This window comes from Toxorhynchites rutilus, chromosome 1 (genome assembly GCF_029784135.1).
Source record: "Toxorhynchites rutilus septentrionalis strain SRP chromosome 1, ASM2978413v1, whole genome shotgun sequence".
In the NCBI taxonomy this organism is placed as follows: Eukaryota; Metazoa; Arthropoda; class Insecta; order Diptera; family Culicidae; genus Toxorhynchites; species Toxorhynchites rutilus.
Window position 1 is genome coordinate 162,941,380 of NC_073744.1, and position 25,122 is coordinate 162,966,501.

The 25,122-nt window shown below is 42.3% G+C and overlaps 4 protein-coding genes across 6 annotated transcripts; 1 reads left to right on the forward strand and 3 right to left on the reverse strand.

The window, feature by feature from the left end:
* Nucleotides 1–916: 916 nt before the first annotated feature.
* On the reverse strand, nucleotides 917–1,568 carry LOC129772786 (HIG1 domain family member 2A, mitochondrial). The gene is made up of 2 exons (XM_055776232.1): nucleotides 1,398–1,568; nucleotides 917–1,335 (listed from the first exon to the last, which is right to left on the reverse strand). Exon 2 carries the CDS (start codon nucleotides 1,329–1,331, stop codon nucleotides 996–998), a length of 336 nt encoding a protein of 111 aa, XP_055632207.1. The 5' UTR covers nucleotides 1,332–1,335; nucleotides 1,398–1,568; the 3' UTR covers nucleotides 917–995.
* On the forward strand, nucleotides 932–3,731 carry LOC129772792 (uncharacterized). Of its 3 annotated transcripts, none has more exons than XM_055776245.1 (4): nucleotides 932–1,647; nucleotides 1,840–1,995; nucleotides 2,135–2,221; nucleotides 2,272–3,731. In XM_055776245.1, exons 1-4 carry the CDS (start codon nucleotides 1,627–1,629, stop codon nucleotides 2,317–2,319), a joined length of 312 nt encoding a protein of 103 aa, XP_055632220.1. In that variant the 5' UTR covers nucleotides 932–1,626; the 3' UTR covers nucleotides 2,320–3,731. The 3 variants fall into 3 exon arrangements, 2 of the variants coding, with proteins under 2 accessions (XP_055632220.1, XP_055632230.1); XM_055776255.1 differs by having other exon boundaries at nucleotides 948–1,647; nucleotides 2,135–2,215; XR_008742639.1 differs by lacking the exon at nucleotides 932–1,647 and adding an exon at nucleotides 1,707–1,762 and having other exon boundaries at nucleotides 2,135–2,215.
* Nucleotides 3,732–4,824: 1,093 nt separating this feature from the next.
* LOC129761561 (uncharacterized) lies at nucleotides 4,825–10,575 on the reverse strand. Its single transcript, XM_055759297.1, has 2 exons — nucleotides 8,737–10,575; nucleotides 4,825–8,544 (listed from the first exon to the last, which is right to left on the reverse strand). Exons 1-2 carry the CDS (start codon nucleotides 10,573–10,575, stop codon nucleotides 4,825–4,827), a joined length of 5,559 nt encoding a protein of 1,852 aa, XP_055615272.1.
* A 13,748-nt stretch (nucleotides 10,576–24,323) lies between these two features.
* Nucleotides 24,324–25,122, reverse strand: LOC129761562 (tigger transposable element-derived protein 1-like). Its single transcript, XM_055759298.1, has 3 exons — nucleotides 25,118–25,122; nucleotides 24,987–25,065; nucleotides 24,324–24,884 (listed from the first exon to the last, which is right to left on the reverse strand). The coding sequence occupies exons 1-3, from the start codon at nucleotides 25,120–25,122 to the stop codon at nucleotides 24,324–24,326; spliced, it is 645 nt and encodes a 214-aa protein (XP_055615273.1).

Consider the following 25,122-nt stretch of genomic DNA (forward strand, 5'->3'; position numbering starts at 1 on the left):
TTCAGATTGAAGCGATTATACCCCAGTTTGAATGAAGGGCCTGAAGTATCGGCTGGAATTAAGCTTAGGTTTGCTCAGCTGTCTGGTCTCGAAAACTATTAACAGATCGTTGTCGGGTATCCAGTAAAGCGGGATTTTCTTTGTAAATTCAAGGCTGGTACTGACATAGGTATTAGGTTCAATTCCTGATCGGTCAAGGGTCTTCCCGGGTTGGAAATTCTCTTGACATGCCTTGGGAGAGTTACTGGGCCTAAAGTGTCGGCTAGAATTAGGCTCGGGGTTGCTCAGCTGTCTGGACTCGAAAGCGATCGCATTAGTAGATCGTTCTCGGGAATCTAGTAGAGCGGGAAATCCCTTGTAAATTCATGGCTAATGCTGATATAGGCATTGGGTTCGATTCCCGATCGCTCAAGTGTCTTCCCGGATTGGAAATTCTCTTGACATGCCATGGAATATTTAGCGTTCAGATAATGCCCTTACTTGTTCTTTTGATAAGCAATCTATGCCAGTGGTACAACCGGACCGTTTTTTGTTTTTAACTTGCTTACAGGTTGATTTGATATTACAAAGAAACTCCTCCATCATTCCATGCAATCCCTATGAACCGTGAGACAATTATGCGTAGAACGGCAGTACACGAAAATGCTAATAAACCTTGAAAATGGTTGCTGAAGTTGAATTTTATGAAATAAAACCGTTTCGTTCGATATTCAAATGATTTCCATTTTTGATACTGTATCGGCTCAGTGTATGAAATTTCATACGTCAGATATCTCAACATCCAAAGAACTCCAAACCAAAATATTGCGTTTCCCCCCCTCGTTTCGGGACAAACCTAGATGGACTAGAAAGTTTCATGCCATTTAGATCAAGTTCTTGTACACCTGGGCAGTAATACGTTAAAAGATCTATAATGTTCATTCTACTTATATATATTATATCATATCATATATCATCACAAACTAACAAAACAAACGCTGTACCCAGCGAGGTCATTACTTCTTATTTCCGTCAGCCGTTTTGCCGTACGTGAGGCCAACGCCCACAACCAGTGCCACCACGGTGAAGCCTTGTGCCAAAATTCGAGCCCTCATCATGTACTGAGACATCCGTGATCTACCCTGGCGGAAACTCCAGAGCCCAAAACAGAGAGCACCTAATGTTGCGGCACACCCGATAGGAACCAACGGGTTATCCTTCACCTTCCGAATCAGCTTTTCTTTAGCCGTTTCCACCTGCAGGCTCGGGTAATCCTTTCTCATCTGAATCCATTCCAGTTCGGCCTGTTGCTGGCTGGCAGCATCAGCGACTGGGGTAGCTGTCTTTGACATTGTTCTAAAATTTAGAAAATAATAATTGCATGGATTTCCAATGCATAGATTCGTCTGAAACCTTACCTGTAGATCAAAGCTAAGAAAAATAATTATTTCTCTTGCAGCAACGTTAATAATAGTTTCAAATTAACAACTTCGCATCACTTTACTGTCATTTGCGGCATACGAAGAAAATTACAAACTTGTGTATCAAAACATAACTCAAAAATTATGCATCGTACCGTTTGACAGATTTTTATGTTATCATCACCAGAGCTGCCAGATGTGGAGACATGTCTATTTTTAAACCAAGATGTATAGAAGTATTACTAAGGTGAGGCCGTATTTTCAGTAAGTTTGTGTGGGGAGTGGTAAGTAGTGAGGAATGTGAGAGGGGATTATTTACAAAAAAAAGGCGGCAGAGGGACTGCCGAGTGATTGTGTCACAAGTGTGTTAGATTCTGCTTGAGGAACAAATGAAATTTTCTTCGAGTCTTATCAATGGCTAATGATGATTTATTTGCAGCATGAAACGACGACCCCAAAGTCTGTGATGGAATTTGGTTGGAGTTTACATTGCCCAGGAACAATCGCAGAGCAGCAACATCTATTGGAGCTGGCATCTGGGAGATTGCTGAAATTCTTGCTGGATCGTGTCATTTTTTATTTGCATCAGTCTAAGGTATTTGTTCTCCTTCTGGTTCAATCGCCATTTCTCCAGGCGTAAATCGATAGCATATCGACGATGTCGCTTGAAAAGAGTAGTGAGAACTACATAATGTTTTTTCTTTATTTTCACTGTGGATCATGATGTCGCCTAGGAATGCATGGATTCCATCCGAACCTTTTATCATCCTTGCCATCAGTTTTTGGAATGCGCCAAGTGCTTAACCGTTACTTCGGTACAGGTAACGATGGGTGTTGATTATCATGAGTTTCTTTGACACTCTACTCGCAGGTACACGTCGGAAAGATGAATAATACTGGGGACACGTTTGCCGACTAGTTTCATGCGAATATCTCCGGGCGTTGGGAGAGTGTGGTTTGCTCCAAGCGCTGCCTCGAGTCCGGTGGAATAATCGGCGCAGATACGCATATATGTCAATGACAAGGAGCTGCCCGATCGGAGAATTCGATGAGCGTGATAATATCCATACGTTGGAGCAGTTCCGATTCTTCTTCTACTTTTTAAGTGGCACAGAAAGGAACCGCTCGCTTGTATAAAAAAATTGACTGCCCATCGTGTTTTAGGTTCAGACGAACTTTAGTTTTAGTGCAGTGACTCAGATGTTCTTAAAAAAAACTTCGAAGCCCCGAGTTAGGAAGTGCTAATCATTACAAAGGAACTTGGAAAGTTTCACCTGATTGCAGTGTGCAGCAAGTGGTTTCACTGACTGAATCGTCTTCATTTGCGTTTTCTTGCCTTTCTTGTTGACCTTCTTGTCACCTGCGGATGTTGGCGTAGAACAATTCGTATGCTTGGAGGACTGACAATGCTCTGAAATGCATAGCTCCACACTATCAGCGCGGAAATGGAGGAGTTTTACTGTCTGTTGCTGTTGGTTTTGATTGACTGTTTCTTGATCTGCCGAACCGCCTAAACCGAAGCTGAACGATTCTTCCACCAACGCCACATCATGCTTGAGGTATGACAGGCCCTGGCATTCAGTCATCAAACCATAGGTGTTCACATCGGATGTATCGGAGCTTCGATAGGATATGGGTGTCTGTCGTCGTTTTGAGGCTGCAGTTGAACACCAAATGCCTCGCACTCGCACGGTTCACCACCCCGGCACAAGTGACGAAATTATCGGCTTCGTTCTTAATGAGGTGAATGCAATCGTAATGCTTACAGAACAAAGACTTTTGCTGTCCAAATATCGACTTCGGCTTCAACTTGTCCACAACCTGATGGAACGTGAAATTGCGTTGTTCATATGACAAAAGAAAATTCAAAACCGTAACGCTGAGGTTACACAGTGGAGCCGCACCTTTCCCAAGTCATTCAGGGGGCTACTATCCTGCCTGAAGCAGTCTTAGTACTTTGAGAACCATTGGTCGAACGTGAACACATTTTATGGTCCGAAGTGAAACTCCTTGATGGCAGCGGAAAGTTCAATAATGTGTTTTAGTATTCTCAAATCTTTAAACTCATCGCCAAAAATTAAACATAACATAAAACAAGTTTGAGGAACAAACGACATTTACAAACGACTTAATATGGTCAGAAAACTGCGATCGTTCTGAAATTTTAGCAAAATGCTTTTAGATATTCTACTATACAAAAAACTAAAAACAGATTTTAAAAAAATAACCAAAATTATAACTCGGAGGAAAGTGATTCTTCTTAAATTAATTACAAATAATATTTTAGTTATTACTATAATTATTCAGATGTTCCACAAAAGGCTGAAATAAATCGACATGTTTTTTTTTTTTATCTTCGCTTATTTTTCGTCGGCCTATTTCCGCCACTTCAGTGCCAATCACCGACATCAGGGAGGCGACTCCACCTGTTCCTACCTATCAGACTCAACAACTCATAAGCCGGGCCAACTTCTTTTACTTCCCCTCCGAAGGAAGACGTAACCAGAGATTTTTCACCTCAGAAAATCCCAACGACGCCAGCTGGGATTGAACCCAGGCCGATCGGATTGTGAGGCTGTTACGCTAACCACACAACCACTGGCGCCGTCTAAATCGACATGTTGTTTATGATAAAAAAAAAGGTTGATTTCTTTATAAATACAGTAAGTTACATCTAATTCGACATCTAGCTAATTGGACAGACCTGTAATGGGACACAAATAACTGGACTTTTGGCACAAATACTTGGACAAATAATTGGACTCCAATTACATATCACAACTGATCTAATGCGACACTATTAATGATTAGAGGCAACTGACTATAGTATGTTTGATTTTTTCATCTAAACACCAGCTCAATTATAACGATGTGTTAATTATGAATAAGCTAAGTAGTTTTGTTGCTGCTTGAATTAAAAAAAAACAGGAAGTGGGTTATATCTATGGTATAACCGCAAGGGTGACGTAGGACTATCGTTGATTTAGAGATCATTTGTTGAATCTGAGTTCATTCTGAATGAATGAATATTTGAGGGACTTCGAAAACGAGAGCGTTACTGTTGCGACAGCACGAAACAGAATTCCGGTTCTTTGAACTTTATTTAGGAAAGTTAAAAAATCCCTTCATGGGAAAAACAAATAGGTTAGTTTTTTTTTACATTTTTTCAATTCGGCTTGCCTACTCACGTTTAGTGTCGTCCTATACTCGCACTACGCAACGTTGATCTTTTTTCAATAGCTAATACAAATTTTAAGCTGGATTCAAATGGATAAAGTATTCTTACAAATTCGAAGAAATTCAAGATAAATTATTTACCTGCACAAGCTAGCTGATTTCTTTTACTTTTTCTGATTTGATTATTTTTTCTTCACATGACAGCTAATAGGGTGCGGCTCTCCAAAATCGATTCAAGGTTGTTGGACTAAAGGTTCGTCACACGCAGAGGTGTGACATTCCCCCCCGTACGGCACACGTCTTCGGGTGGCTTACTATCTCCAGAACCTACGTCCAGCACAGCAATCTTTACCGCTGGCCTCTCGAGAATCCCATTCGTAGTTTGTACCGTCACTCGTCTCACCTGACCGTCTTTAGCCTGCACCACTCCTATAACGCGTTCCTTTGGCCATACATTGCGCGGCAGAGCGCTGTCCACGATGACAACTACGTCACCCAACTGAATTGGTCTTACGGGCTTGAACCATTTAGTTCGTCGTGTCAACGTTGGGAGGTATTCTGAAATCCACTTCTTCCAGAGATTGTTGGCGTAGACTTGTGACGTTTTCCACGACTGCTTGATGGTAGAGACTCCGTCATCATACGCGATCGGTGGTTTGTTGCCGTCAAACGAGCCTAACAAAAAGTGGTTAGGTGTTAATGGGGAAGCTTCTGCGTCATCCAACGGTATGTGGGTGAGCGGACGAGAGTTAACCATCATCTCGATCTCCATTAATACGTTCCTAAGAATTTCGTCGGAAAGCGTACGTTGTGTTTTAAATTGATCGAGCAGCTTTTTGACCGATTGTATTAATCGTTCCCAGCAGCCCCCAAAGTGTGGAGATGCTGGTGGATTAAATTTCCAGGCAGTATTTGGTGTGACGAAATAGGTCATTACTTCATTTTGATCAACTTGCTTTAAAGCTTCAAGTAACTCTCGATTGGCGCCTATAAAATTTGTTCCGCGGTCGGACAAAAACTCGATGGGTGCTCCACGGCGCGCTATAAAATTCCGCACAGCCAGGATACAGGAGTCAGTCGTCATAGTGTGAGCGATTTCTATGTGTATGGCTCTAATGGTCATACAGGTGAATAATACACCCCATCGCTTTTCGACCCGTCTACCAACTGCAACAAGAAGCGGGCCGAAATAGTCTATTCCGGTATGCGCAAATGGTCTAGAGAATGCCGCGAGCCGCGCAGCTGGAAGATCTCCCATTATAGGGGTCTGTGGTTTAGCAAAATTTATCTTACAGTATTGGCAATTACGTCGAGCACGGTTGTATTCAGACCTTAGCTGCGGAATATAATATTTCTGACGAATTCCATTCAGGGCCGTCTGATGATTTAAATGTCGATATCTTTCGTGGTAATCTGTTATCACTAAGCTAGTGAGGTAGTGGCGTTTCGGAAGAAGGATCGGACGTTTACTACTTTCATCGATGAATTGGCAGGCGTCCACGCGACCACGCATACGTAATACACCGTGAACATCGATAACCGGCGTTAATTTATACAAAGAGCTGGATGTCGGCAAGACGGTCTTAAGTACATTGGCTTCCGAGCCAGCGGCAGTCAAAATGCGAATTTCATCTGGAAACATTTCTCGCTGTACTTGTCGGTAGATGAACTGTTCCGCGTTATGTAATTCGCTTTGAGTGAGCGGTCCAAGTTCCAGACCTTCTTTTCGTATCTTACGTTGTAGATTTGCGCGATATCGGAAGACAAACGCCATGGTTCTGAGCAACCGTGTCCACTGTTTAAAATTCTGGAAACAAATAATTGGTTCTTCCACAGTATGATGTAGCATATGCGTACGGAGTTCCTCTTTCGTTGTTCCTGGATCAGTATTGTCCACTGGCCAATTGTTTTCTGGCTCCCACAAAAAGGATGGTCCACGGTACCAACGGCTAGTTGGATTAAAATCTGGCAATTTCTGCCACTTAGTACCTTCATCAGCCACGTTGAGACGAGTAGAAAGCCATTTCCATTCAGCCACATCTGTTGTTTCCAAGAGTTCTCCGATCCTGGATGCCACGAAAGAACTGTACCGCCGGTGATCTGATCGGAGCCAGCACATGACATCTCGCGAATCTGTCCAGAAAAAACGTTTCGCTATTACCAATCGATGAGATTTGACGATACTGTCGGCTAAGCGTGCCCCCACAACAGCAGCCTGTAGCTCAAGGCGGGGAATGGAAAGATATTTCAGTGGCGCAACACGTGTTTTTGATCCTATCAGCGCGCATTCGATTTTTCCATCCTCTTCGAATCTGAAATAAGCAACAGCTGCTAGTCCTTTTTCACTCGAATCGACGAACATGTGTAACTGGACCCGGTTGGTATCTGTTGACGAAGTTAGATGGCGGTAACAGCGAGGAATCTGCACTGCTTTTACATTTGGAAGAATTCGGATCCATAACTTCCACTTATCCTCCAGCAACGATGGGATTTGGTCATCCCAAGCTATACCAGACCTCCATATATCCTGCAGTAGGATTTTCAAGTGCATAAGAAAGTTTGCTATGAGGCCCATCGGATCGTATATCGACATCAATGTCTTCAGAACCTCCCTTTTCGTTGGGGTTCTTAATCCTGCGAGCAGCTCTGGATCGTGTTTTGTTGAGAGCTTGAATGTAAAATTGTCGGTAGCTGTGCACCACCACATACCGAGCACCTTTTCTGTGGCCATCTCTGCGGTGAGGTTTAAATCTTTTTCTGTTGGTTCTCCGTCATGCAGGCGCTCCAGGATTGCGCTTGAGTTAGATAGCCAATTACGTATATGGAACCCCGCTTGTGAATGAACGTAGCGCACTTCAGTGGCCAGCTTCACTGCTTCATCTTCATTCTCGACGCTCGTCAGCATATCATCGACGTAGTGATCGTATTTTATGCATTCTGTCGCTCGTGGAAATTGCTGCTGGAACTTGTCGGCATTGTGGTTTTTTACGTATGCTGCGCAGCTGGGAGAGCACGCCGCACCGAATGTCATTACTCTCATTACGTAGACGTCCGGCTCACGACTGCTGTCTCCGTTCCGCCATAGGAACCGCTGGCTGTGTTGATCCTCCTCCTTCACTAGTACTTGGTGGAACATCTCACGAATGTCACCAGTGACTGCGTAACGAAACTCACGGAATCTGTGAAGCACGGACAACAGTGAGGCTAGCTGATCCGGACCAGTAAGTAAAACAGAGTTCAACGATATTCCTTTTACAGCGGCTGCTGCGTCCCAGACGATTCGGAATTTGCCGGGTTTGTTCGGATTGACGACTGGAAATATTGGCAAGTACCATGTCCGGGGGTGTGCTTCCGAAATCTCATTCGGCGATAAACGTCTGATGTACCCGTTTTGCTCATACTCAGCAATCTTCGTTCGCATTGATTCAGCCAGATCCGCATCACGGTTCATCCGTTTCTCCAAGCAAATTAGCCGTCGTAGAGCCAGTGTCTTGTTATCTGGTAAGCGAGTCTGATCCGTACGCCACAGCAAACAGGTTTCGTAACGAGTTCCCTTCAGTAGCGTTTCCGTGGAGAGCAAGTTCAAGGCGCGTTCGTCGTCTTTGGACAGCAACGATTTGTTTGTCTTATAAATTCCGAGAGAATCGATCGAGAAATATTCTTTCAATTCAGCATTCATTTTATCGTCCCGTTGACATGAACAGATGTGAAAATTGTGATGCCCTTTGTAGTCCGAGCTGGCGCAGACTGTTCCGGCTGTTGTCACGCACAGGCCGTACACAACCCAACCGAGGCGTGTTTGGGATGCAATAGGTTGATGGTTCATTCCCTCACGGCTGGCCAGCGCGTGGCCCAGATGGCAGTTGTCGATACCAATAAGGATTCTCGGTGATACTTGCTCGTATGACTCCAAGGGCAGTCCTCCTAGGTAGCTGTAGCTATACGTCAACTCCGGTACCGAAACCGACTGTCGTGGGAGAGACAAGTTTCGAACAGTATGCACTTTTGGAAGTACATATATCTTATTCTGATTCTGAGTTCCGGAAATCTTCAGTGCAAGTTTCACTGAACCGTTTTCCTCTCTTCGTTGTCCGCCCGTCCAATTCAAACACAATGGGTGGGGCGTGCCTTAGAGATCTAATTCCTTCATCAAACTCGCCTCCATGAATGTGGCTGACGAACCATCGTCGAGGAAAGCATACGTGTTCACTGTTTTCCCTTGAGCGTGAACCGTCACAGGAATATAACGGAAAAGAACGTGTCCATTAGGCTTCAGGTGAGTGTTACAGCTTTGCACCGAACTCGCTGCATTCGATTGAGGAGCAACAGATCGATTGTACCTGGCGTCTTCGTGTAGCAGTTGGTTATGCATATATGTACATCCATTTTTACCGCATTGAGCTTTTACTCCACACGCTCCAAAATGCTTCTGTAGGCATTTCTTACACAATTTTTGTTCTTTAATCACAGTCCAACGAGCGCCGACGTTCATGTTCAGGAATCTTTGACATTTCTCTAGACCGCTGCAGTTGTCCTGACATAATGTACATTCCCTGCGTGGAGCAAATGAGGGTTTCATCGAGGTTTCGTTGTCATCTGAGTTTTCATCATCTTCCAAATGGACGTTAATGTAATTGCGGCTCCGTTTTTCCGATTTCGAAAGGCTCAATGAAGGAACTGACACGATGCTCGCGGCTTCCACCAACTTACCAAGCCACTCCGCGAAATCAGACAATGTCACTTTGTCTTTTGTTTGTCTGTGATACGCCCAGCTGAGTTTGATAGTAGCCGGTAATCGTTCGGTGAGCTCCTGCAACAGTGCAACGTTGCATAAATATTCATCGAGCCCAGATGCCGTGATAGTCGCGCACACGTTTTGAACGGCCACTCCAAAATCTATAACCGTATTCAATTTCTCCGCTTTCGGTGACGGCATCTCTCTAATTTTGCTGATAAGCGAATGGACGATTATCTCGGGTCTTCCAAATAGAGTCCGCAATGTCGAGATCACCCCAGGGACGTTTGACGGGTGTAATAGTCGACATCGCACCGCGTCTAATGCCTTTCCTTTGAGGCTTCGCTGAAGCCGCAGCATGTTTTCCTCGTCACTATATCCACACATTCTGGTCGAGCTCTGGAAACTAGTTATAAAAAGCGGCCACTCTTCTGGATTGCCGGAGAACGTTGGCAAGTCACGGGTTACCGCTTGACGGGCTGCAAGTTGGCTTCGACTAAGTTCGAAATCGGAATTGGGTGGTAATATGTGTTGCACAACAGGATCGATATAATCGCGCATTGAACGGAAATCTGTTATTCTGGGATCGAGCTCGGTAGATTTCCTGCGTGTGGTCTCAGCATTGCGACTGTGAAACCTTTGTAGTAACGCACTTTTCTCCTCCAGATGTTTTCTTTCCATAGCTTGCTTTTCTTCGAGCAGCTCGAGCTCCTTTGCGAACAGAATCTCTTCCTGTTCTGGAGTGGACAAAGTCATAGCACTTGTCTTTTTTATAGCTCCGGTAACTTTGGCACCATACTGGTCTTGCATTATTTTTTCCGATCGCGGTTCTTTCGGTCCTAGCTCCTCTTTACATTTCTTTTGCTGAGCCTTCAGTGCATCGAAGTGCTCTCTTTCCCGCAAAACGCTCTCGAATAGTAGCTGCTGTTTCTCTAGCTTCTCCTGCAGTTGTTGGACTTGCTCCCGGAGAAATTTCTCCGATGGTGAAACGTTTGCTCCAGTTAGGCCTGTAGCACCTCCAGCTAGTGGGGTCGAACATTCGGCTGGGATCTGAGCTGTCATTGTACGGCACCTTTCACAGCTCCAATCACGGTCCTGAACGCTTTCATCGACGCCTACACACACAAAGTGGTACCACCGTCCACACTCGTCGCAAGCCACCATATGGCTGTCATCCGGAAGTTGGCATAATCCACAGCTTACTTCCCGGGATGTGTTTACTAATGCAGAAACAGTTTCTTTACGACCGTCGTTCCTCGGCATGCTGATGTATTCTTCCGATCTCGTTGCCAGGTGTAAACGGATTTTTTAATGTTGCGACAGCACGAAACAGAATTCCGGTTCTTTGAACTTTATTTAGGAAAGTTAAAAAATCCCTTCATGGGAAAAACAAATAGGTTAGTTTTTTTACATTTTTTCAATTCGGCTTGCCTACTCACGTTTAGTGTCGTCCTATACTCGCACTACGCAACGTTGATCTTTTTTCAATAGCTAATACAAATTTTAAGCTGGATTCAAATGGATAAAGTATTCTTACAAATTCGAAGAAATTCAAGATAAATTATTTACCTGCACAAGCTAGCTGATTTCTTTTACTTTTTCTGATTTGATTATTTTTTCTTCACATGACAGCTAATAGGGTGCGGCTCTCCAAAATCGATTCAAGGTTGTTGGACTAAAGGTTCGTCACACGCAGAGGTGTGACAGTTACGTTGGAGGCACAAGGTTTTATGCATCCAATATTGGATACAGAAATATCCTACTGATGGGGAAGAATAATCTTCAGAAGCTATCCTGTTAATTGCGATTGATTGAAAAATCACAAAACCAAATGTATTTGGTCACAGTGTTACATGGATAGAAAACATTCAAATAAACTCTTTCACATGAATGTATTTTTAAATTCCCAGAGGAACTGGCAGATTATTTTCAGTAACGATTAGATATTTCCACATTTTCCTCGATACTGGAAGCCCACCAGTGGTTTATGCTAACTCGATAACTATCCGTTAATAGCACTTGATTGAAACATATTTGGTCACAGTGTTACATGGATAGAAAACATCCAAATAAACTCTTTCACATGAATGTATTTTTAAATTCCCAGAGAAACTGGCAGATTATTTTCCGGATCTTTCTAGATGCTGAATGGTATCCAAACGGAAAAAATTCCGTGCGTGTATGGGTGTGTGTAGCGGCTGCTTCGATGGTCACTTTCTCTTCTGAAGGATCGGCTTCTCTGTGCTCCCTCACAGGATCAAAAAAACTGCTTGCGTTTCAGGGCAGACCTCGATCCTTCGCCGTCCAGCACCCTCAGCAACGATGTTGTTTTGTCGATGTCCTCACGAAAAATGAATGCGTCTCACATTTTTTTTTTTTTTTTTTTTTTTTTTTTTGCATAAATTCATTTATATTTCTTATACGTTTTTGGTTAATACAAAGTTCTATACATTTTAATTGGCCAGCTAACGCTTCACATCTTTGTTCATCTTAATTTGCATAATAGAATGCTAGGTACTGTTTGTTTTTACTATATCTAATTTTTTTTTTTTTAATGATAAACATTTGTATTTTTTTAATTGTTATAATAAAACTACCTACTTAACCTAAGACCTTAAACTACTATATACAAATTCCGTACAATTTCATGCACGGAAGAGGAGCACCTCTCTCCAAATTTTTGTATGACGTTGTCAAACTTTACTTCTAGGGTATCCAGACAGGCTCTTTCATGAACCTCCGTTGTTCTCGTCCAGGGTGACAAATTCAGTATGATTTTAAGAATCTTGTTTTGAACGCGTTGGAGTTTCAGTCTGTGTGTCCGGGCACAGCCCTTCCAAACAGGAACCGCATATTCAATGGCAGGATAGAATATCTGTTTATAGACAGCCATCTGATTCTTTAAACAAAGTTTCGAGTTCCTGCAAATTAAAGGATACAAGAACCGAAGTAAAATGTTACATTTGTTGACGGTTTTATCAACGTGAGATTTGAAAATTAGATGACTGTCTAATGTGAGTCCTAAATAGGTGACTTTTTTGGACCATTCAATAAGGGAGTCTCCGAACCGAATTCTCACGTTGTCAGTGGGAATAAGTTTAGGAGACCTTGAATGCGGGAAAAGGATAGTCTGGGTCTTCCCCGCATTGATTACAATTTTCCAACTTGCGTAATATTCTGTTAAAGCATCCAGACCGCACTGTAGTTTGCGAGTCAGAGCGCTGATTATACGACCCTTAAACATAATCGCGGTGTCATCAGCAAATTGAGACAGTGTTCCATCACCGGGAAGCGGTGGAATGTCTGCAGTGTATATGTTATATAAAATGGGCCCAAGGATACTTCCTTGGGGCACACCTGCATTTATGTTGAATTGCTCTGAACACACATTATACAGGGACACCCGGAATGATCTATCAGAGAGATAATTTTTAATTATCTTTATCAAATACATCGGAAAATTGTATTGATGTAGCTTGAACACCAGACCATCATGCCATACGTTGTCGAAGGCCTTTTCAATGTCCAAGAGCGCCATTGCTGTCGTCTTGGATACCGACTTGTTCCGCTGAATGATGTTAACAACTCTAGTGAGTTGATGTATGGTGGATCTTCCCTTACGGAACCCAAACTGTTCCTCAGGAAAGATACCATGTTCATCTGCGAAAGAAAGAATTCGGGATTGAATACACTTCTCGAAAAGCTTGGAGAGGGCAGAGAGTAAACTGATGGGTCGGTAACTCTTGGGGACAGAAGGATCTTTTCCCGGTTTCAGGACTGGGATGACTTTTGCTAACTTCCACACAGAAGGGAAGTAGTCAAGCTCCCAGCATCTATTTAAAATTTTTGCTACAAAAGCAAATGAGCCGTGGCTCAAATGCTTGAGCTCGATGTTAAAAGTGTTGTCAAAACCGGGGGCCTTCATGTTCTTTGATCCTCTGATAAGACCAATCAGCTCATCAGCAGTGACTTCTGACCCCTCCGGAATAAAACTTTCTGATCGTTCGACCACAGAGACTCCCTCGATGACGTCATGCTCGTGAGGACTGATGATGTTATGCCCGAGGTTGTGAGACGACACAAACTGTTGCCCCAACGCATTCGTTTTTTCTATGGGTGTTAATAAAATGTTACCTTCATGTGGACCTCCAGATGAGAAAAGCGGAGGCACAGGCTTTGGTTTCTTTTTTAGAACTTTAGTCAAAGACCAGAAGGGTTTCGAATGAGGAGGAATTTGACGGAGTTTATCACGAAATTCTCTATTTCGAAGCTCTCGAATCCTATCCTGGATTACCCTAGTCAGATTGGTATACGTTATCTTTTTGTTCCGATCGCCAGTACGCTGGTACTGACGTCGATACATATTTCGTAAACGAATGATGTGTTTGGTTGTGCTATCTATTTGGAGAGAGGTACTCACCTGATGTTGTTGAAGCGGAACCGCCCTGTCACGAGCTGTGGTAATCGCTCGTTGAAAGGATTCCAGCGCCAGGTCAATATTCTCCGGAGAATCTAAAGGCTGATTGGGAGTGATGTTGTTATCAACAACATGTTGGAACTCGCCCCAATTTGCTCGGTGATAGTTTCGTCGGGAATGATTGGCCACCGTATCAGCAGAGGCACCCAACTTAAGCACCACCGGGAAGTGGTCGGATGACAGTTCCTCGAAGACGAGTGGATCCTCGGAAATGGCCATGTTGGTCAGGAAAATGTCCAGAATAGAGTGAACTCCCGATCTGGAAATTCTTGTTGGACTGTTCGGCGCCAAGATATTGTAATAACCACTCTCCAAGTCCTCCGCAAGGATGATCCCGTTCCGGTTTTGCCTTCGGTTACCCCAAATCGCATGCCGAGCATTCAGGTCTCCTGCGATGATGTATTTCGCCCGCCGCCGTGTAAGCTTGGCCAAGTCGTTCCGTAGCAGTGCGGCTGAACCGTCCCTGATGTTGACTTGCTTAGGACAGTATGCCGCAATGATGATGATTGGCCCAATCGATGTACGAGCCTCGATACCGATGGCTTCGATGGTTTTGAGCTGAATGTTCGGCAGCAGGCGGCAGTCGATGTTTCGTCTCACAGCAACGGCCACTCCCCCTTTATCTGCGCTGGTTCTGTCGAGTCTTAGGAGCCGAAACTCCGGAAGAAAGATATTGATTTCCGGTTTAAGGTGCGTCTCGGTGATGACAGCAACATCGATCTCCTTGTTATTGAGGAAATCTAGTAGCTCGATATGCTTGCTTCTCAGCGAGCAAGCGTTCCAATTTGCAATGCTGACAGCTTCACGGGACATATTTGCTAATCAGTGAATAAGCCGCTTGCAGCTGCTCAGGTATAGTTTTGCAGGTACGCATTATTGTGATGACTTCTGACACGAGAGTTAGCATCTCCTGTGTGGTGAATAGCGTACTGTCCGTGGTTGCACCAGCGGCCACATCAGCGTATGACATACGAGGGGTGGAGAAGTGCCCTTGATTCGGTTGAGTGGCAGCAGCTGCGAGGCGGGGCTGTGCTGAACGACGATTGCGGACTGCTTCATCGATTTGATTAGTAGCAGGAGATGTATTGGTGTTACGCTGACTGTTGAGGGGAAGCGGGTGTAAATTTGGGACCTGATGGCGTTGCTGGAAAGCTGGATACTCCGCATACGAGGTAATCGGTGGTGGACGAACGTTACGCTTGCGTCTACCAGGCTGGTTGGATGTTGTCGCCTTTTGTCGGATGGTGATGAATTCAGCTCGCTTAGGGCAGGATCGGTTGGATGCTTGGTGTTCACCGTCACAATTAGCACACTTCGACTTTTGGTCATCAGCCAGACCACAGGACGCCGTGGAATGATTCCCAGCACATTTACCACAGCGAGCCTGCATGTAGCAATTTTTGGTACCGTGTCCGAACCTTTGGCAGTTCGTGCACAGTGTGACATCTCGGTGCTGGGGACGATACAGCTCCCATGAAACAATGACGCGGAATAAATCACTGATGTTTTTGAGCGAGCTGATGTTGGTGGTGCCCTTGGCGAAGTGTACTAGGAACAGCTGGTTCCACGTGTTGTTGTTTGGGCGACGAGTCATCGCGAAGACGTTCTCCGGTTTCAAACCAAGATTGGACAGCTCAGTTTTAACTTCCTCCGGGCCGACAGGCGGTAGTCCACGTAAAACCACCTTCAGAGGTTTCGCCGCTTGCATATCGTGTGTGTAAAACTGCACGCCTTCGGTTTTCAGGTAGGCCCCGACTTGTTGATACTCCTTTAGGCTGGAGCATACGATTTTGATGCCCACGCTACACAGCTTGAATCGCGGCTTGAGATGTTGTTGGGAAAGCTCAGACTCGAGTTTCACTAAGTCCATCCTAGATGTGAACAGCGGGGGAACGCGCTCCTTTTTGATGACGCCATCGTTGCTTCCAGTGTCCTCTGGGAGCACCGAATATTGGTTGGTCTGTAGCAGCTGATTTGTTTCTGCATCCGCTGGGGCAGCGGACTGAGTCCGGACCTTTTTCGAAGGGCCGTCTGTGGCTGAAGCACTGGAACGCTGACGCCCCATATTCCTTTTCTTGGCGATATCCACCAAGCACGCCAAAGCGTGTGACGACGATTCCACCTCCAATGCGGGTAAAAAAAAAGAATGGAAAAAAACCAAAAATTAAAAACTACCTGTCTTTAGCTATAAGCGAGAGTGGAAAAAATCACGTGTTGTCGAAACGAATGACATACACAGAATGAATGCGTCTCACCACCAGAATATCGCTTAAGTATGCTTTTTGTGTGTGATTGAATCGAGAGAAGGCGTGGTTTACGATGGCATTTTGGAAGGCAAACTAGAGGGGAATGAACTCTCTGAGCTCGGAACTTTCGGCGACTGAGCAATAATCGATTGCGGGCGCATACAATATTGGATACGGAAATATCCTACTGATGGAGAAAAATAATCTTCAGAAGCTATTCTGTTAATTGCGATTGATTGAAAAATCACAAAACCAAAAGTATTTGGTCACAGTGTTACATGGATAGAAAACATTAAAATAAACTCTTTCACATGAATGTTATTTTAAATTCCTGGCAGATTATTTTCAGTAACGATTAGATATTTCCACATTTTCCTCGATACTGGAAGCCCACCAGTGGTTAATGCTAACTCGATAACCATCCGTTAATAGCACTTGATTGAAACATATTTGGTCACAGTGTTACATGGATAGAAAACATCCAAATAAACTCTTTCACATGAATGCATTTTTAAATTCCCAGAGGAACTGGCAGATTATTTTCCGGATCTTTCTCGATGCTGAATGGCATCCACACGGAAAGAATTCCGCGCGTGTATGTATGTGTGTGTGTGTAGCGGCTGCTTCGAGATCTTCCCGGGGAACCGTTTGTGGCATCACTCTCCTACTGATGGATTCCCTTCTGGCCTAAGCTGCACAAACAGGCTCTTGGTGACACCGTTCATCCGCGCTTTCATGATACGAAGAGCTTCACCACAACAGTGACAACATGCTCCAATCGCTGTTCAATTAGAACTGAGTGGATTTCCGAGCGGCGCTCGCTTATATATCGATTGGTGATTTCAAGAGCCTGTTTTGAAAACAATTTTAAGACTATTGAAACAAGTTTTTGGATCAGAAAGTAACAAGTATAGAACGCGTAGACATTTTATCTTTCGAATGAAGTGTTTATCATACAATTTCGTTCAGTTGTTTAGGAGCTATTAACGCTCAAAATCTCGGTCTCCGGCGTAACGCTTTCGTTTTCGAAACTTTGATTTTACACCCCGGTATAGAAATGAAAGACGTAGTCCTACATCAAAAATGTAGCATAAATATACTTAAATAAACAAATCATTTTAGTCACTTTTTTATGGTATATTGATTTTCCCGTCACTATCATCCGAGCTGCACCTAACAATATATTAGTAAACTTATCCTGCAAAAATTCTCTCCGCTTGCATCTCGACCGTATCGGAAAAAATTATATATATATATATATATATATATATATATATATATATATATATATATATATATATATATATATATATATATATATATATATATATATATATATATATATATATATACGTTATGGCGAATCACGATGCAGCCCACCTTAGCAACAGGTTAGAGCTGAACGAGCTCGAAGCAAATCGAAGCAACCACATCAACACGCGATATGGATAGCATGGACGACGCGCCGCCGGAATGTGCTGACCCATGAAAATAGATTTAATAAAAGAGGTCTGCAGGGCCACGCTAGTTTAGTCTTAGTTTAACCTTTCGTGTAATCGATTCATAAAAGAGAAATAAAATTATTTTTTTGTTACGCTTGACCCACGACAACCGTAACTGGCGCAGTCTTGTGAAGTGGAGTGAAGTAGATGTGATTTCAGAGGGACCTGAAACTTAGTGCAAAATAAAAAAGCGCAAAGTGTGAGCAAACTTAGTGAACATAAGGATTGCTGTGAACCAAGAGTTTCCAAGGTGCCTAAGAAAAATAAAATCGAAAACCGACCGAGCACAGTTTACTGCAAACGACTGAGCTACCGGGAAAGCCACCAGTGAGCGGACATCATCTGGTTTGTGTAGCACAGGAGCGAGGAAGGACCGCCCACGGAACCAACGCTATAACTAAGACTCCGGGAGATGGAAAGAATCATCATCCTGTCAACGTGAGTACTAAAAGAATCTCAACACAAAACAACATTTAGTGAGTTGTTATATAAAACGGGAAGTTCCCCGGGAATACTATCTGTGACAGACAGTAAAAGTCCATTTCATAACACTTTCGGGAGAACAAACTAAAAGGTTCTTACCCATTATTTTTTTTAAAGCTCAATGGATCAGCGCGAACTAATGATTTCGCCTGAGCTGATGCCAGCACCAGAGCTGAACGACATAGAGGGACCAAGAGCTGCTCAAATGCCCCAAACAGGCCCCCCACAGCAAATAACAGTAGATAACTTATTACAACACATAAAAACTCTAACGGATAACCAAAATTTACTGATTGGTCAAATCCAAAATCTAAGAGAAAAAACAGAGGATCCTATCCTGCAATTCAGGACGCCGGATCCCATCAAATTATTGCCAAATTTCAGCGGCAATAAAAAAGAAACTAAAGCATGGATACAAGACGTAGAAAGTACGCTTGATTTATTCCAACGGTACGTGGACAAACCCATGTATCCGCAGCTAATAAGGGCCGTAAAAGCCAAAGTAATAGGGGAGGCAAAAGAAATTTTAATCGCCTCAGGTAACCCAAACACATGGGCAGAAATCAAGGACGCGCTCCCTAATTCATACGGAGATCGTCGCGACTTTACTTCGCACATTCAATCCTTATTTTATATTAAACAAGGGAAGAAAACACTGACAGAGTTCTACAATAAAATTAAATCAATTGATACAGCTATAAAAGCAACAGCATCCACTATGGATGATTACAAAGACTCAACAAGGGCCATTAACAGCTTAATCAGCTTAGTAACACTTACACGATTCATAGATGGGCTTAATGAGAATGTATCTATGCACGTAAGAAGCTGCCGACCGGAAACGTTAGAGGACGCATATAGCATAACCATGCAGTTCACCAATGCAGCATATAGAACAAAATTAAACGAAATTCAATCACAAAGAATACAGACTAGACCGACACCACCGACACAGACGAACGTAAGAAACATCGCCCCAGGAGTAAGCAAACAAAATACTAACCCCCCCTCGGGAAATTTCAAGCCAGGTTCTAGAAGAGTGAAAAACTACAAAAACAATAATGACGAAGACGTATCCATGAGGACCTACACTTCAAAAATGCAGGTGAATAACAACGAAATAAACGAACCCGAAAACTATGAACAAACAGAATCACCGGAAGAACTGGAGAATTTAATGGATTCTGAAGACGACGAAGCTTTATGCGATGAATTGAATTTTCAGCTGGCACATATGCCAAACGTACCGCCATAAATAATAACTTCATCCCATATCTAACGGTTAACACAACGAAGGGAGAGATGAAATTTTTAGTCGACACAGGCGCGAATAAAAACTACATCTCACCGCGTCATGTTAATCTAGAAAACGCTAAAACCGAAAACAAAATAACGGTAAAGAATATAAACGGCACCCATAAAATTAATAAATCAGTTTCTCTAGATCTTTTCGAAATCAAGAAAAAGGTGAAATATTACGTCTTCGAATTTCACGACTTTTTCGACGGCCTGATTGGGTATGAGACACTGAGAGATCTTAAAGCTCAGCTCGACATAGGCAGAAATCATATGAAAGTGGGAAGGAAAATCTTTAATCTAAAGAAGAAATTCCTACAGGAACAAAAAGTTAACCTAACGGAACAAGAGTTCCAATTTTTGAAAATTAAAACAGCAGCTAATGGTGACTTTGTGGTAAGCGAAGAGGAAGCATTCGGAAAATTCTCAATCCTTCCTGGGGTGTACCATAGCTGCGATAATGAAGCTTACGTGGCAGTCAGGAACCATGAGAAAACTGCCATTGAGACTAACTTCACTGAACTGAGTACGAAGGGAGAAGAATTCGCGGTCTCAGAAAAACCGCCGAACGATTCAAAGATTCGGTTCGAAGTAACCGATGAATCACTGACTACTCTAGAAAAAAAAGCATTGAAAAAAATAATCGACGAAAATGCTGAAATTTTGTATTTTGATGACCAAAAGCTCACTTTTACTCATCAAATTAAACATAAAATTCGTACCGTGGATAATATTCCAATCCACACAAAGTCATACAAATACCCACAGGTTTTTGAAGATGAGGCACAAAAACAAATAAAAAAATGCTAAGAGATGGGATCATTCAAGAATCCATATCTCCTTACACATCTCCTGTATGGATAGTGCCTAAAAAAACAGATCCATCAGGCGTTAAGAAATTTCGATTAGTCATAGACTATCGGAAACTTAACGAAAAGACAATTTCAGACAGATATCCTATTCCCGATATCACTGAAATTTTGGACAAACTAGGTAGAGCCACTTACTTCTCTACACTAGATCTAGTCTCCGGATTTCACCAGATCCAGCTAGATAAGGAAGATTTCCAAAAAACGGCCTTTGCTGTAAGTTCAGGCAAATACGAATTCACTCGTATGCCTTTCGGCCTCGAGAATGCACCCGCTACATTTCAAAGAGTTATGGATGCAGTTCTTAGAGACCTCGTCGGTAAATGGTGCCTAGTCTACATGGACGACATTATTATCTTCACTAGCTCATTTGAAGAGCATATCAAGGACATACGCAAAGTATTCAGGAAATTAAAAGAAGCCTGTCTAAAAATCCAATTAGACAAATGCTATTTTTTCAGGCACGAAGTGCAATTTTTGGGGCACACCGTGACCAAGGATGGAGTAAAACCAAACTCCGACAAAATTGACGTAATAAGAAACTGGTCTGTACCAAAAAACGAGAAAGAATTGAAACAATTTCTTGGAACAATTGGGTATTATCGTCGTTTTATCAAAGACTTCGCTAAGATGGTCAAACCATTGACGCAATTGTTGCGGAAAGACACACTCTTCGAATTCACCCCGGACAGAATTCAATGTTTCGAAAGATGTAAAGCCTTACTGACAATGGATCCAATTCTTGCATACCCGGACTTCACGAAGAATTTTTTACTCACAACAAACGCAAGCAACTTTGCTGTTGGTGCGGTATTGTCGCAAGGACAAATCGAAAAAGATCGTCCCTTAGCCTACGCATCAAGAACATTAAATAAGTCAGAGGAAAATCTCTGCACAACAGAAAAGAAGTTACTGGCTATTGTATGGGCCGTGAAACACTTCCGCCCTTATTTATACGGGCGCCGATTCAAACTCATTACAGACCATAAACCATTAATCTACTCCATGACAAGTGCCAATCAAAAAATAATTAGGTGAAAACTGGATTTGAGCGAATTCGATTTCGAACCCGTGTACAAGCCTGGAAAAGAGAACGTCGTTGCGGATGCTCTATCTAGGCTACAACCGAACGAAATTAATTCAAACAATCAAAGTCCAAACGACCAAAACAATTCAGAAAGCGAAACAAACACAGAAGACGACAACGACGGAATGACAGTGCACTCAGCTGACACAAGCGATGACCACTACATTTGGACTACAGAAAAACCTATTAACACATTTAGAACTCAAATAGTACTCAAAATCTCTACAATTGACGTCGAAGCTCATGAGCAGATTTTCCCGAAATACCACCGATTTACGATATCAAAACCGGAATACAAAGAAATCGACATAGTTAACATTTTTAAAACAAAACTGAATGCAAGAGGTATAAATTGTATATATTGTCCCATATCATTAATACAACTAATTCAAGAAACGTACAGAAAACACTTTTCTCACAACAGAATCTTTAAGATTTTTATTTCACAGGTACTCTTACAGGATGTTAGATTACCAGAAGACCAAGATGAGATCGTTCGCAAGACTCATGAATACGCGCACCGAGGCATAAAAGAAAACAAGGCACAAATACTAGCAGACTATAGCAGACTTCCCAGAAATTGACAAGAGGCTAAAAAATTTTATAAGCAACTGTCCTACCTGTAAAAAATGCAAGTACGACAGAAAGCCACCAAAATTAATTCAAAAAACCAACTCCGCGGAAAGACCATTTCAGAAAGTACACATCGACGTTTTCTTCATGAAAGGAGAGAAAATGCTAACGGTTGTGGACGCCTTTTCAAAATTCGCAAACGTGATCGCTCTTGAAACCAGAACTATCGTAGATCTCAAAAGAGCAATCACGGAACACATAAGAACCTTTGGCAGACCAGAGACAATAATTTGCGACCAAGAACCCGGATTTACATCCATCGACTTTATTGGATTTTTGCAAGATCTAAACATTGAAATACACCACACGAGCTCTAGTAACTCTAATGGAATTGTAGAAAGATTCCACTCAACCCTCATTGAGTTATATAGAACTCTACAAGCAAAATATAAAGAACTTAGTTTCTCCGACAGAATCAACATTATAACAGACATCTATAATAATACAATACATTCAGCAACAGGGTATAAACCAAGACAAATCATCTTCAATTACCAGAACAAAACAGATACGGAAGAAATTTTACAAAAGTACAACAATATACAGTCAGCAATCAAAATAATGATGAGAAAACATAAAAAACAAGTGGAGGAAGATAACAAATCGAGAGAGAAACCCAAACAATTAGAAATAGGAAAGAACGTTTATGTGAAAGTTACTCAAAGAATAACTAAGGACAGAGAGCCTTTCAAAGTTTCTAAAGTTGAAGAAAACAACGAGCTCACTTTTAAAGATTCATATGGCATTAAAGTACATAAAAATAGATTGAAAATGTAATTCTTCGCCTTTACCTTTATTTCAGACTAATAACGTTGACGCAAACAACACTCTATCACGACGTTTCAACAAAAAATGGACTTTTGACCATCAAACTAGACACAGCCAGGACAATGATAGGTTACGAAAGACTAATGCACAAAATCAACCTGGAGGACATAAGACAAAACATCAACTACATCGAAAATCTTGCCATCGCTCTAAATGTAACAGACCACCTGGAACACACACTACAGTTCAAATTAAAGAAGGCTCATGAAAAACTGGATGGACTTTATCCGAAAAGATCTAAAAGAGGACTTGTTAATGTATTAGGAAAAGCTATAAAATTCATTGCTGGTAATCCCGATGAAGAGGACTTAGACCTCATTAATCAAAACTTGGAAATTTTATAGAGCAATAGCAACAAAATAATTAATAATCAAGCAAAACAGATAAAGATTAACAACTTGTTGCAGACAACTATAAACAAGGTATCGAAAACTTTGAAACTAATTAAGGAACAAATCAACACAAATGACACACTTTTTCGAAAGGACCTAGAATTCATCAATTTAATTTTCAATATCGATATTTTAATAAAAACCTTAGAAGATTTAGAGGAACAAATCGCATTCTCAAAATCTAACCTCTTGAACAAAAATATTTTAAATGCGCAAGAAAAAGAATACATTTGGAAATTTTTAACAAATCAGCAAATAAATATTAAGTTCGAAGAAGAAATATACAAATTCATAAAATCAATTGTATCCCTGCAAAACAATCATATCATCATATCATAATCATCAAAATTCCTGTAATCGAACCGGAGGAATACACACTGATGCAGCTGGAACCCATCAACATAAATTGAAGCCGAATCAACACGAACATCCGCTACGTTACCAAGCATCAACAAACGCTTTACGAACAGAAAGATAAATGTTTCATCTGCGAGAACACCTACCCTGTGAACGACGAGTGCATCTTCAGCATACTGACAAACCAAAAAGCCAAATGCCTGATGTCCAAAGAACCAGATCACCCAATCATCAAAGAAATCAATACAGGAACTATATTGATTAACAGTCACAAAGCAGTTAATATACTGGATTCATGCGGGGATTCCCGAATTGTCTCGACACCCGTCATCATCGAAACAGGTAACTGTACAGTCACCATACACAATTTTACATTCAAAAGTACCTTCAAGACAACGAAATAATACGAATATCTCACACCAATATTTGGTAAAGAGATAGAAGTAACACGACAGAACCCTAATATAGAGGAGATACATCAAATGAATATGGTAAACCTAGAAGAAATCAGAAACCTGAAACTCCACATGATCAGTTCACAGACCATTGGGGGAACAGCCATTGCCTGTATCGTCCTTTCAGCAATTATCATACTTTGTATTCGCAGATACAAACCCAAGGTTACTCAGCGAAATCTAGCCAAGAAAGAAGAGACTGTTACTCTGCAGATTACTAACCATAGACCAAGCTCTCCGAATGATGAACCCAAAGCCACAGCAACCAAGGTCCAGGCAGGCGAGCCAAATTTCTTATCGAAGTCACTCTTCTCCGTACCAGAATTGGTGTTGCCGACGAAGCATCAGAAGGCAACCGAGGACGTTTGACACTTAAGGGGGAGGCGTTATGGCGAATCACAATGCAACGGAAGCTTTAGGGAACCATCTATGTTGGAGCAAGGCATAAACGTATACCTTGTCTTGTTTTGCTTCCGTCCGCTTGCCACGGTCTCATCACAGGTAACGACAGAGCGTGTGGCTAGGAGCTTGATGAACAAGGCAGATTCATCTGCATTAAAGACTTGGGATAGTGATAGCTGCATTTCCTGAATCTTCTTCTGTAGAACCTTCTTGAAATTTAGGCACGCTTCAACGTTTACCGATGCCTTTTCTCCTGTTACGGCTTTCACGCGCAATCCAAACCGCTGCTTAAAACGATGCATCCAGCCATCCGAAGCAGAAAAACCGTGCACCGCATAGAGCCCCCGGCCCTGGAACATCTTAAACAGCAGCTCCGCCTTTGCTTTAAGAATATCCACTGTCAACAAAATGTTGGACTGCCGCTGCTGTAAAATCCCGATGTAAAGAGCTTCTTCCAGCAAAGGGAACGTCTGCTCTTTCAATGTTTTTCGATTATTTACACCATATTCCTTGAACTTGTCCACCGCCTCACGAATTGCTTCTTTCTTTTGGATTATTCTCGTGACCGTAGAAGATCATACGCCGTACTTCTTCCCAAGAAAGTCATGCGTACCACATCCTGCTTCAAAATCTTCAATTATGCGAACCTTCTCCACCAGCGTCAGGAAATTGCTCCGTTTCCGGTTAACGTTCGTACTGGATCCTTGCAAACCATCCGTTTTGAGCCTGGCGATCGAAATGAACGTATATTAAATCTACGCTAATTTTAATATCAAACTTCAT